Raw genomic sequence first — 14,294 nt, 5'->3', positions numbered from 1 at the left:
AACATCTGGCAGCATCGCACCATGCACAAATATGCATTAAAAAATGGAACCAGCTAGTCCACTTACCTCTTGTTCCGACTCCTCCACAGCAGTGCGTAAACAGCATGGCCACCTTGCTCCTTAAATAAACACAACCGCCTCCCGCGACTCTCACAGTTGTCGATTGCAACTCATGTGATGCGTTCGCCTCCACACTGACCAGGGGCACTAACACGCCACGTCACCCTCGGCCGTCTTTTTCGTCTTCACGTCTCGCTAAACCATAGCACAACTTCTGGGATTCTAGTTAATTTGACATGCTTCAAAAATTAGAGGCACATACTGGCATCATTTCTCTAAAAATATTTTTTAACATTATGTTTATGCTTTTGCACACAAGTACCCCCCCCCCCCCCGCCCGGGGAGTCCACTATATAAAAATTGCATATAACACGTGCGCACAAGAGGTATTTAAATAATTGTTTACCTGAATACATTCAAGTATTATATGTACCCCTTATGTATGCATTTTTATTAAAAAAAACTAACCCTTATATATGAAATTTTTCACTTTCTCAATTAAAAAACCCTTTATGTAAGTACATTATTTTGTAAATGTATAAATCCCTTATTTTGTTTGCACGTGCTATCTTACATATTTCCTAATGGACGTCCCGAGACAAGTACACATGAAAAAGGTGATTTTCATGGGACGGTAGAGAATCAAGCATCGATTAACTTGGAGTACTAGCTGAAACAATATGGGAAATAACTTTTTGATGACTATAGAATTCCCAATGCAACGTTTTTCTGTATTTACAAGAAAGCATGGTATTCTTGATGAAGAGAAAAGGTTCAATGTTGGTTAACAATTGCTTCAGTTGTTCACCTAGAACATTCCTTAAACCTTGGATAGATGGATGCTCTCATAACAAAGCCATGCAAGCAGTTCACGTAGCAACAAGGACTAGTGGATGCCCCGAGACAAGTACACATGAAAAAAGTGATTTTCATGGGACAGTAGAGAATCAAGCATTGATTAACTTGGAGTGTACTAGCTGCAACAATATGGGAAATAACTTTTTGATGACTATAGAATCCCCAATGCAAACCATTTTTGTTTATTTATAATAAAGCATGGTTTTCTTGATGAAGAGAAAGGCTCAATGTTGATTAACAATTGCTTCAGTTGTTCACCTAGAACATTCCTTAAACCTTGGATAGATGGATGCTCATAACAAAGCCATGCAAGCAGTTCACATAGCAACAAGGACTTCTTCTTTCTTGTACTAAGAAGAATTATCTTTATAATATATTGCCTTATGCATTTGTAGTGGCTTTAGCATGTGCATCCTCAAGCATTGCAACTTGTTTGCAATGATGGACTGTAGGTTCTAGATTTGAAATACCATAAGAGTTGCATTCAAAAACAACATGAGGCACAAGTAAAAGCCAACTTACAGGGATTTTGAGGTTTGCATCATTGATCATGTGGATGAGGCCCCCATGGTTCATCCATGTGGTATGATGGCCCCAAGTTTCATCGGCATGCATTTGAGACCTTGGATAGGACAATATGCAAAGTGATCCATTATTTGATGGAAAAGTGGTGCTTTTTGGGAGTGATTTTAGGCAAATTTTACCTATTGTGCCTAATGGTTAACAACATGATATTGCAAAATTGTATGGTGCCCCCCCCCCCCCCCCCCCCCCCCCCTGACAGTCTTTGTATGTATCAAGACTTGCAACATTTGCAAGATCATGGGAGACTCTGTAGGAATAAAGGCATTCTTTTGCCCCACCATAAGGATATTGATGTGATGAATGAATTGGCTATGCATAAAATGCAAGGTGGATGTGGTATTTGAGTGAAAACTCACTATGTACGTTGAATGGTAATGGTTGCTTATAGATAAGTGAGATCTGAATCTCATTGTAGCTTGGTAATGGCTTATCATTGCAATCTATGTGTTTTCAAGAAAATGCATTGATTGTGCTACTTTGCAAGTTGGATCCAAGGATTGGTTTTATGCCATGGAACAAAATTGATATACAATCAGTTTCATTAAAGGGTCCATTATGCAAAGGTGATTACTAGGTCACATGGTGGAGACAGAGTATTCATACCAAGGATAGACTTTCTTGTCAAAGAGTGTCAAGGACTCCAGAGAGAGAGAGAGAGAGAGAGAGAGAGAGAGAGAGAGAGAGATGAAATGCAAACAATTTCCTAATGAGCCTTGCTTTTGGAATGACCAAGAACAAGGTACAAGGCTAGATGCTTTGGAGTGTTAGGTTTGTATATGGCTAGCCCCCTATTTTTAGTCATGGCCAACTATATGTCTCCATGTCCCATGTGATATTGTATGTTAGCCAGAGGAAACTAGTGACAAAAGCGTCTGCCTTCGGTTTCTGGGTGCATAGTCTTGGTCGTTCTTCTTGTATACTTTTTTGGTGTATGAGGGGACCGGTTGGGCGTGCCCTACCCGACTCCGAAAACAAAAATATTGTATGCTAGCCATCAAATGATAGCCAAAGGAAAGCTGCAAATGCGAATATGAATCCCATAGCCTATATCCCAAAAATCTTAACAAAGATGTATTGCAACTCACAAATCTTTAATACGATCTTTCTCACCATACCTTACTTTTCATTAGTTTTCTTTCTTTGCTATTACTATTTGATGAAGATGGCTAGCCGCTACATAGTCATATACATTTTGGATAGAGCTCCTTTACGTATCTAACCTAATTTGAAAATTATTTTTAGATAGGATGATAGTTATTTCCTTTGCAAAATTTGTGTAATTATGATAGCTCTTTTGTAGATGCACCTTTGTGGAGAGAGCATGTGGTGATAGCTAGCAAAGTGATACATAATATGGAAGATTTTTTATGGCATAAGGTAAGAGGTGATGAATTAATTACTTCTTATTTCAAAGTTATACTTTCTATTGACTTTTAGTGGATTTCAGTTATATTCTAAATACTAAATTTCTTTGCACACATATCTACCATTTGTCACAGGTATTGGTTGGTCTATATGAGTTGGTTTACCGCCGGTTACTATCATGTTGCAGTGTAAGAGGACAAACAAAGAGGTTTGGGCCATGTCTTTATTAGAGGATGACATTGGAGGCCCGTAAATACAGAGCAATCATTTGGATTGAGGGCAAAATTTGTGCACAAACTACCACCTTTGATAGTTTGTGGTGACAACCAATATGTTGAAGATACTTCTCACTCTTCAACCAGTCATGTGAGACCATTGTCAAGGTCAGACCATTGTCAACCAGTCATGTGCACGTTTCCCTTCCCTTTTGCATTTTCTTAAACTTTTCACTCCTTCAAGCCCCAAGCATCACCCAAGATACCCCTTAAAAGAAATGAAAAAAAGATTGTGCTGACAGATTGAGTGCTTTACTCATTAAGAAAGGACTACACAAAATTTTGAACAACACAACTTGTGTAGTCCTTACCCTAATCCTGATAAACCCCTCTTGCCTAATGGTATGTGTGTCACATGTTTGTATGCCAAAGTGCACCCATATACGGTACTAGCCATATGCCTTGTTTTACAAAGCCAAAAGTGGCTGATCTATGTCCTTATGTCATACCCCATGACCTCACCATGTATATCAAAAGAGATGCTCTCTCTACATGCCTATATAGTAGGCACCTAAGTATGTTCATCCTTTTGAATGCAAGCTATGTTCATCCTTCAACCATGAATGACTCCCTTTTGCATTTGCCATAACTTTTTACAACCTCCAAAAAGAACTCCTTAATCAAAGATCATTATTATTGAATCTCAAAACATTTGAAGATTTGTGGTATTACATAAGCGGGAAAAAAATGGTAAGCTTCCAATCCTCATAATGCTTCATTTGTTTCTCTTGCTTCAACGCCATAGAGAAGGGAAAAACCTATTTTCCCTCGTATTGCTTGCTTTGCTACTAGTATTGCTTGCATATCATAATTCCTCAATTTTGCCAAGGCTATGATACAAGGGATGCAAAGAGAAGAGAGCTTTGATATACAACAAAAACCACACACATGTATACAAAAACCATAGTAAAGAGAAAGCACACAAGGAGAGAAATTCAAAGATTTCCCCCTTCTTCTTCACCAAGATGAAGATCCTTCAAATAGAGCTACCATATGAAAGGATATATAGTCATTCTGTGATGTGAATATGCTAAACAAGTTGGGTAGCTAAATAGAACTACTTGGCAAATGAAGATGTAACATCCTTGTAGGAAGACACGCTGGTGTCAGTTACAGTCCATGCCAATTGAATGTAATGAGCAAATTTTCATGTCCTAAGTACTAGCTCATGTTGATCTTAACACTGCTAGATTAACATCCTTATGATATGTGTACCAATCAAAATGTCATGTCATGTTTACCACTTCAATTTGAGCTTACAAGACTTTTAAGCTCATGTTGAGCTTATCACTTGTTGATTAGCATCCCTATGCAATGTATATGCTCGTGAAATCTCCAAGCTTCCTTCTCATGGTACCCAACAGATATGTTAAAAGCTTTATATACAGATATCTATAGGCTCATCAAAGCCTCAACCCTCCTTTATAGTCTGATATGTTTGTTTAGTTTCTTGCAATTATAAGGCCTTCATAAAATGCAATCGAAGTGGCTTAAGATTAGGTCGGTAAGGCTACACGAAATAGATGTGTCCTCTAAAGTGGTAGAATACCTTCAATCTCAAACACAGTCTAAAAGTATATGAAATGGTTGAAATTTTCATCATAATTAAGGAAATGCTTGCCATACGCTTTCAAGTAGATGCACCGTTGCCTTTTATTCAAGAGAAATAATTACCAAACCTACACTAGGGGCTTGAGAAAAATTGACCACCAAAGTATCTTTAAACCAGCTTGTTGTTGCCATGTTTAAATTAGAAGATATAATTGTTAAAAGCCCCAAAAAAGAAAATTAGACAATGAGGTGGCTTTAATATCATTCTTTTTTGAAAATTTATGCATACTTTTGGCATTCTTATAGCATCTCAAGGTATGCATTAAAGATATGTTTTAGTGATCGAAGTTGGCCCTTCACACTGATACAGCACCTTGGAGATATCAAAAACATTGAAAGTGCTACAATAGCAGGTGTTGGGACACTAATATGAGGTTCAAAATTTTACACATGTACACATTTCACGATCCTCGGGAAATTTGAATAGATTTTTGTTTAAACCAACATTTAAATACAGACTACAAGTTTATCATGCTCCTTGAATTTAATATACACGTGCTGGTAACTATGAAGACTATTCTTGTATTGAGAGCTTAATTTGGATGTCAAACTGCTAAAACAAGGAATAACATTCAAATTGTATAAAAGCCATGAGCATCCTAGTTTAAAAGTTAAATTCTCTTATTTATAAGATACAAATTTTAATACCATTTAATTGGAACCTTAGTTTTTCAAGGTCAATATATGACCACTATAGCTACAAGTTGTAGTGAAATCTTAAAAACTATAGCTTAACACTTAACCTTTTCTCAAACCATAGGATGCAAATCAATCAAAAACCATAGCAATTCAATAAGTCACCTTGATGTATACCTTACTATCAATTGCTCCAATTTCTCCCATAGTCCTTAGAATTAGGCCAAAAACCCTTTGGAGTTCCTCTTCCAAGTCTTACAAGAGATCCTTCACCTTTGCATCAGCCTCCCCAAGTGTCCATTGCTAGATAACTCTCCTAAAGAAGCTACTTCAACCAATACCAATTTACCTTCACCCCTTCTCTAATAGACTACTACCTAGGCATGCATATTCTCACCTTATGCTAATCTCGAAAGACCCTTTACAAACATTCACACACTCAAGTAACTCAAAAGAGTACCATGTCCATCTTAAAGAATATAGTTAAAGGGATACCACTGGGAGAACACCATCCATCTCAATGCACATACATTCATTGACGGTACTTCTCTCTATCATGGAACAAACGAGGACACCTAATTGAGAAACTTAACTAACATTGGTTTGGTCCCCATAAAATGACAAGCTAAAATACCCAACATGTGAAATTCAAAATTCTTCAGGGTAGGCTTCCAAATTTAATCTAGTGGTGCAATTTACCAAAACACCAAATTTTACATGTCAATGTCATACTAAGGATTTCAAGGAATTTTCTAAACCCAAACTATTTTCCCGCAAACTTCACTAGGTTGTTCATCAATGCTTATGGTTGTTGGAGGCCCACAATTTTTGTACTATACACAATACTAGGTACAAAAACATCACTGTCTTTTTCAATTTGATGGCATACCATCATGTTTCTATAGCTACACTCATTGTTTCCGCTAGGTGTATATTTTATTGTTACACCTTTGTCCTGTGCATTCATGCATACCCACAAAAATTGCAAAAGCTCAAGGAAGTGTCATCCTAGGATAATTTTGGCCACAATTATGAAGTACTAAGCCTACATGTATGAAAAAATTGGCTTCCAAAATATGGCCTTAATATATCCTTGGAAAACTATTAACGCATGGCCAAAGTTGTATTGGCATTTGTTTTGATATACTTAACAATTACCTTGTTTCTCGTATCAAATTTATAACATTTGAAGTTAATATAACCGTGCTTGATTCTAGTAAAACCAATAAATAATTTTCATTGTTGCATTGTTACCTATAAACGCAACACATGCACGTTATCTTAAATAGGCCAAATTTTCATCAGTAGGCCATAGCTTGATGTTCTATGCATTGAGACATGGTAACAACTACTATTGCTAACGATTGGCACTCTAATCTAAACATCACTAAGATGAGTTTTAGGGTGGTCATTTCTTAACATGGCAAAGGTTACAGATGGAACCTATAGCCCAAAACAATTGCAAAGTTTTTTTAGCTCATAAGCCAACTTTATATATATAAAACACTCCAAAAAGTTAATATGTATCTCTATGCATATTATTAAAGAGTTGCTCAATAAAGAGGACATCATATAAGTTGCATGTTACCAATCTAGTGTTGAGAAGCCTCATGTTGGAGCTGAATTACATCATCTTTTCACAAAAACACATGGAGCATTATGATAAAGTTACAAGGAGCTCCAAGCTCTGCTATACATTAATCAACAAGACATTCCTATACATGTTGACACAAAAGCTCGAACTAGCTCCACTTCTCCTTGGTGTGGCCTTGCTACGGTAAGCTCCAAAGACTCTCCATCTTCCACATGTATTGGCCAACACATTACTCAAACCCCAAGACTGTACAAGCAACCCAAGCTTCCATAACATCCTTGGCTTCAACATTCAACCCCATAATTTGATTCTCCACACTCAAAACCCTAGCTCCATCAAGCTTCATTCAGACACATCTACACCTTTGATGCATCCAAAGGTGTGGCGTAGGGAAAGAGCTTGCTACTCGCTCTTGAGACACGCCTCGAACTCCCCAAATTTGACTAACTTGTCACCAAACGAGCAGGAAGCATTCAAAGGAGCAGTTCCATGAGCTGGACAAAAGCTAAGAGTTAAACTCCAATGAGCCTCTTTGGAGATTGATTCATATTATTGTAAAGCTTTCGAGATGACTTCCGTTGAAATTCATCAAAGAGAGCTGCAATACAAGGCTTTGGTCTCCCTGAGTAATGCCTTTTCTAGGCACCAAGTTCTCCAAATTGCCATGCCGGAGGTTGATGGCCATTGTTCATGGGCTTGTAAATGCCATTCTACAAAGTAGTAACCTATTCCAAATAGTTGAGTAGACATGCAACCTCTTTGATATGTTGAGATTTGAGACAGGCAGACATGGTCCATGGCAACTTGCTTAGACCATACTGGAACGCACGTCTCACTTATATTTGTCCCATTGTCTCTTTTGTGAGAGTTTGAACAAATATAAGTCTACAATACAGTCCAGGCCATGGATAGCAAATTAGAGGGCCAACCTGAGGGCATACTTCTTCCCCACAAGACCAAGGATGATAAGATCAAGAGGAGACTGAAATCACCAACACATTGCAATGCTAGGCATTGATTGGGCAATGACTCATGGATCAAAGTGCCTTAAATATATCACTCACTAAGTGTCCCTTTCACTCTAATGGCAAGTTAACATGATTATGACAAATAGACTCCATGTGTGCTCACAAATAAGTGGGTCAAAGTGTCTTACATTTACCACTCGCGAAGTTGTCTCTTTCGCTCGTATGGCTCAGCCCAATTGCAACAATATAATACTGTTCACATGCTCCTAGGCACCTAGAACAGGACTTACCGATCCAGCTCAAAGAGAGCAACTTGACCTGGTGTCCATAACAGAAATCGTTGCACAATATCAGGAAAAACAAAGACATGATTTAATTATACAAGGTTCGCATTGTCGAACCAATGAAATGCAAATATCAACAAACTGAAGGCACAGGAAGACTACACGCTGCAGAAATGCCACTGTCCCTCCTCCTAATTGACTGAGGAGGTGGACAACAGACGATATGAAAGCATAATCTTGCAAAACATCGATGCCAAAAATAAGATCGTCTCCAGCACTGGCTTTCCCTCACACCTTTACATTGTGATGGAAAGACTCGACAAAAAGTTTTGTCGTGTTCTCACCAGCAGAAACATCAGAGCACAATACAATGAGCAGAAACATACAATGGCAAGCTAAGGCAAGAAGCTCAACCGAGTACTGCAAAAGTAAGAAGATGCCTTAGGGTTACTTTATGGTAACGTATCTGTTGGTGCCATGCTTGGCCCAGTGATTCTTAAGATCAATCGGTAAGGTAATGTCAAAACCGTCTGCCGCTAGCTTTTCTAGAATTTTCTTGAATGCACCACCGCTCATTTTGCGACCAGGGACCCTTGCACCACGTTTTACTGGACTCATTGGCAGAGGGTACATAGAGAGCACATTGGTACAACATGCAGATTGCCAGCCTCCCTTCCCCCACCTGTAGCATTGTTGATTGCCTCCTGTGCAAGAGCAGTAGGGTATGGGCATCGATAGCATCATCTCATATGGCGCCATATCACCACCATAGCTGGTCCTGGGAATCTCTTCAAGATTGCAGTCAGGCTTGAACTCTACCATTGCATCTGATGGAATTTCTGGCTGCATCTCTACCTTCTGTGAGGATTTGGGTCCTCGTCGCCGTGGTGGTTGGCTGCTATCCTTTGGTGCCCTCTTGCGTTTCCTACCGCCTTCTTGAGTTTTCTTGCCTTGTTGCTTCTTGCCACCCATGGTGCCAGCTGCTGGTTGACACTCTGCCGGTAGCATTGCACCTATGGGCTCTATGAAAGGGCCATTGACATTGATATTCACCATATGCATGAGCTTGGCAGCAGTCTCATTATTGTCCTTATTGGATCTCAGCATTCCCAGAGCAGCTAATGCAGTGTCCCGCTCAATCCATGCATTGTTTCGATCCGCATAGGCAACATCCCTTTGCAAAAGGGCAGCATCACGCTCTGCAAACGCGGTCTTTTTCTCAGCCAAGGCAGTGTCACGTTCTGCAATAGCTGCATCTCTTTGAGCAAGAACATCAATTAGCTTTAAAGCCGGATGGTCCTTGAGATAATCTTTCATATGATTATGGTCAAAATGAGGCCAGTGCCGGTGATCCATTCTTCCAAGATCCTCCATCTAGAATAAATAAAAACTTGCTTGTTCCACGAGCTGCAGTCAGTAATATGTCCTGGAAAGAGGAATAAAGCAAACACTTATGCTTATGTAAAACCTACAAAGTGGAGATCTCCCACATCGAACAACTAACGAAATACCTACCACAGAGATGAGGAAAAATATAAAGTATAAACAAACTAGCTGGAAGAAAAAGTAAAATACGGACATCCAAACGATAGCAAGCAGCATATTCCCCACTATCCTTCCATGCTAGAGTTCAAATTTCTCACCTTTCCATCCTTTTATATGGCCGACCCCTGCAGAACCCATACAGTGAAGTGTGAGCTACACCTCTTCTCCCTCGGCTAGCTCAAATTCAGATAGTCACTAACTTTCAAAGTTTCACCACACTATGCGAGAAGACCATGATGCCATGATACTTACTGGTGGGTTTTGAAAATTGAATGTTTGTAAACGAGAGACAACAAAAAGCAACTTTACAACACAATGGCTTGGACCATTGGGCAGCAAAAGCAGGACGAACACCTTAACTACAATAGAAAGCAAGACTTTCAGGAGGTATAAGCATCAATTCATAACACCAAAGTCCCTCTCATAAGCACCATGATACAAGCATTCTAAAGAAAACCCCCTTTTTTGCAACATCCAATACTTAGCCATGCTACAAATGCCAAATAGCACCCGTGGAATTCCCCTCAAATAGAATTTTTGTGCAGACCTTAAAACTCGTTCACTTGCTTGTAGCTAGATGGGCTCAACTTGCTTGCATTGGGATTAGGGTCGCAGAGAAGCTTTTGAGGTGCCCACAAGCTTGATGATAAATGACCAAGGCAATGGCACAGTTTGAAACAATCTAGGGCCTCTTCAGGGCCGAGGACATCGTCCTTGATAAAATTACAAACTAAACCATGCAGACACTGGCAATGCTAATAGTCCACCGTCAACCCAAAATGTCTAAATAGCTGCACCATCTTGTGAGTCTACTACAAGTAAAAGTTGCCTGAAAAGCACAAACCCCAAATTTCTAAATTTCTCGAACGTCTTTCTCATTTAAACATGTGCATATGTGAGCATCTGCGTCTATGTGCATGTGCGCATGCGTTCATGGATTTTTTTTTAAGAGGTCGATGGGGATGTATACATTTATTGACACATACATACATGCATGTGTATGTGGACATGCCTCATGCATATAGATAACCACAGAAACAAAGAATGGACAAGGTTCAAGCTAGCAGCTTCTTGTCTAATTAGATAGTGGGTGATGGTGTGTGGCGGTGTGCTTATGTACACACATACCATGCATGCAAGTGAGCGCATGCACATACATGTATGTACAGAATAGCCTTACACAACAAGCAAACTAGTTCATTATTGTTTCTAAATTCTCGTGACCCAATAACAATCGTCCAAAAGTTCCGCAATGTTACATTATGAGACCTAACAGTGGCTAAAATGTTCTTTCACCCTATCTTCATGTATTTATGAAGGAAACACACAAATCCGCAAGAATGCTATTTGTTTGGCTCTTGATGACACGGACCCCCTCTCTGCCCTCTATTTTTTGAACTTTTAGGAGTGCTGCTTACAAGTACACTGCCACATACAGTGCAATATGCTCTTGTCGGGGGGACTCTACCCAAAGTGCCCGCAATTGCCTGGCATGGAGGACCCCCATTTAAGCTAACATGAGCCCCTTGGCCATGGCTCATGGAAGGTGATCCGAAAAAACAGCCCACCGTCACCTCATACAAGATAAGCACGGAGGCTCGCGAGCCCCACGCATGGAAGGTGGAAATTGTGTGCGGATGCATCTTTCATAATCATACTGAGTGACGAAGCTTCTCATGTGTTTTGAGGCTTCTCAGACCTCAAACACATGTCCAAGAGGTCCATCTTGGATCCTCGGGTAAATTTGGAAGAACTTCGAAAATCGTCAAAAATGAGCCGAGCCACCCAAGTCCAGCTTTAGGTTGAATTTGTCAACAAACTTCCACAAGCTTGTGCACGCGCCCCATGCACACGTGTTTGTGACCATCTTCGGCTGAGCGCATAGAGCTCATCCAGCCCTTCGAGATGAGCACAAGTACACCCCATATGCATTTGCGGTTTGGGAGATACGGACCAAGGAAGATCGCAACTGCACCACACTAGCAGCCGACCAACCAGCCACGTCGATAACCTGTTCGCATACAAGGGTCCCCATCTACTCTGGGGTCAAGATCCATGGTGCCCCTATGTGAGGCAGGCACACCTATATCCCCACATGGTGTGGATGAAGGAAGCACTCCCATTACTAGGTCTCTCACAGCTGACCATGTGCCCACCACGAGCCAACGGTGGATGCAAGGAGAAATCATGGGTCAAGACTATGCTCCATCGTCCCCACCCGAGTCTTATCATGCCTCTCCGAGCCTCTGAGCCGCAAAGAGCCGTCACCCCAGTCCATGAAGCAACCAAGCTCCTACACACACTCCCCTTGAAAAGCTTCTGTCCTCGAGAAGAGCATTCCTAGCGCTCACTCTCCCTGGGTAATGCTTTGAAAGGCGTAGGTCTAACCATGCCAAAGTGTGCAAAAAGGGCTGCTTCTAGGTGGTCTTGCTGTATAAATGGCCGTGTCTTTTATTTCCCATAACAACCGTGCATAGCCTTGAGCTTTCTAGACCAATATATGCTATTCACATTCAATCATTCAATTAAGCTCTAGGATATTTCTAATATCATGCATCCCACATTCAAAGATGGTTTTCACACTTCAAAGTGACAATTCCCATTGAAAAGACCTTTTCATAAAACAAGAAAAATTAGCAGGCATGCTTATCCTTTTCATCAGAAAATCTGACAATCCCACAGAATTCACTACAAAGGACATGTTTCAAGCACCAGTTTATATATGGTGACACCCAATAAGCTGCAACTAACATACAATCCCATATGGTGTCTCTTACACCTTTCAGAACCAGTGCATCTCTATGGTCAATGGTATATCCTCTGAGACGTACAAGTCTCTAAACTTATCACTCAAATGTCCATTTGTGCAGACAGGATGGCAAAAACCCACTTACCTTGCTCTGCATTGTGAATTTTCAGGTTCCTACAGCAGTAGAGGACGGTGCAAGTATAAATGCACAAAGTACACACCGTGCTGGGCAACATAAAATGTCATTGGGTCCATAAATGCACGTGCCAGGCAACTTAAAGACTGTAAAAGCCATTCCTTTCGCAAAGTCTACCGACATAGCAATACAGAGCGGCATACCCGCAACCACTTGGCTGACACAGCCACACAGAGATCTCTTCACTTATAAGATTTGCAAGCCTCTCTCTCTCTCTCTCTCTCTCTCTCTCTCTCTCTCTCTCTCTCTCTCAACCCGACCCGCTGTCCAACAGATCATATGGACTCTCTACGAAAACAGCCCAAATCCATACACTGCTGGTCAGATCCAGAAGTACTGAGAACTTTACACACAAAATAGCTCCCTGCTTGCACTAAACCTCTCCTCAAATCTAAGCTAAAGTTATACTCAGTCACAATGATCTCAAACAGAGACAAGCTAGATACAGCTAATTTCGCAGGAACAAAGCTAGAGAGCGGAGTGACAAAACAAAATGGGCTTGCTCGGTTGCCCATGAGAGAGAAACAAAACGCAAAAAATGGGTCTTCGCTGGAATAGCGTTAACGAGAGAGGTGCAATAGTGTTGTGTGTGTGTGTGTGTGTGCGCGCGCGCGCGCGTGTGTGTTTAGTGAGAAGAGAGAAGACAGAGAAAGGAACGAAAACACTGCATACAACAGGACAGATTTAAGATACGAACGATGAGAAAGAATGTTGAGAGAGGGGAGAGAAGAGCCCATGAAGCAGGCAAATGGAAAACGAGAGAGAAGAGAGACGGAAAGGAGTGACAGAGAGAGGTGGAGAGAGGAGAAGAATACAGGAGCCCCCTCTTGGGGAGAGATAAATGGGGTAAGAGAGAAGAGAGAAACAAACGCAGAGAAAGAGAGAAGAAGTGGTAGTGACAGAGAGGGAGAGAGAGAGAGAGAGAGGAGAATGAGTGTTGAGAGAGAGAGAGAGAGAGAGAGAGAGAGAGAGAGAGGCACCTGAGAGAGAAGAGCCACCACCGATCTAAGCTCGAAATCTGAGAGGAGAGAGAAGGAGAAGAAGAAGCGCTCTCACCAATCTCCACAGCCTGCTTGCTTTCAAGCTCCAGATCTCTCTACCTATCTCTAAGCAAACCCCATTGCGTGCTCTTCTCACACACACATTTCGCCCCCTTCTCTCTACCTCTCCCCCACCACAAGTAAGACCTCTTTCCTACGTCTCCTCTTCTCTCTTCTCTTTTTTTTTTCTCCTCCTCTCTTCTGTCTTCTCTCTCTAAACGAATTTACAAAGCTTTTAGGCTTGTGGGGACTAGGCTAGTTGGCTTTCTAATCAATAATTTTTTACTATGGTGATTAAAGGAGGTAGTTTTCTTAAGAGGGGAGAGCAATGTGAGAACTAATGTAGTTTTATCAAGGGCCTAAGAATGGCCTACTCATAAGGGTAGAGATCAAGATGAAGGAGAGACCTTGGCATTAAACATTGTAGTTCCTCACTGTCAATACTCGCATGCAAATCCCTTTGAATTGCAAGAAGCCATTGATTGTACCTCTTATTCAAGTTAGTTCCATGCTTTTCATCCCAATGGA

The 14,294-nt window shown here is 40.8% G+C and overlaps 1 protein-coding gene across 3 annotated transcripts; it reads right to left on the bottom strand.

Moving 5' to 3' along the window:
* Positions 1-8,462: 8,462 nt before the first annotated feature.
* Positions 8,463-13,864, bottom strand: LOC147457207 (uncharacterized). Of its 3 annotated transcripts, none has more exons than XM_086512170.1 (3): positions 13,707-13,856; positions 9,816-9,906; positions 8,463-9,662 (listed from the first exon to the last, which is right to left on the bottom strand). In XM_086512170.1, the coding sequence occupies exon 3, from the start codon at positions 9,608-9,610 to the stop codon at positions 8,684-8,686; it is 927 nt and encodes a 308-aa protein (XP_086368296.1). In that variant the 5' UTR covers positions 9,611-9,662; positions 9,816-9,906; positions 13,707-13,856; the 3' UTR covers positions 8,463-8,683. The 3 variants fall into 3 exon arrangements, with proteins under 3 accessions (XP_086368296.1, XP_086368294.1, XP_086368295.1); XM_086512168.1 differs by having other exon boundaries at positions 9,880-9,906; XM_086512169.1 differs by lacking the exon at positions 9,816-9,906 and having other exon boundaries at positions 13,707-13,864.
* Positions 13,865-14,294: the final 430 nt, after the last annotated feature.

Source organism: Adiantum capillus-veneris, chromosome 5, assembly GCF_014529385.1.
Source record: "Adiantum capillus-veneris isolate H3 chromosome 5, ASM1452938v2, whole genome shotgun sequence".
In the NCBI taxonomy this organism is placed as follows: domain Eukaryota; kingdom Viridiplantae; phylum Streptophyta; class Polypodiopsida; order Polypodiales; family Pteridaceae; genus Adiantum; species Adiantum capillus-veneris.
The sequence above is the reverse complement of the archived record's forward strand: the minus strand, read 5'-3'. Positions and strand labels throughout refer to the sequence as shown.

Bases quoted from the DNA above. Each gene is read 5' to 3' on its own strand.
- LOC147457207 (XM_086512169.1), bottom strand. From the start codon at position 9,610: ATGGAGGATCTTGGAAGAATGGATCACCGGCACTGGCCTCATTTTGAC.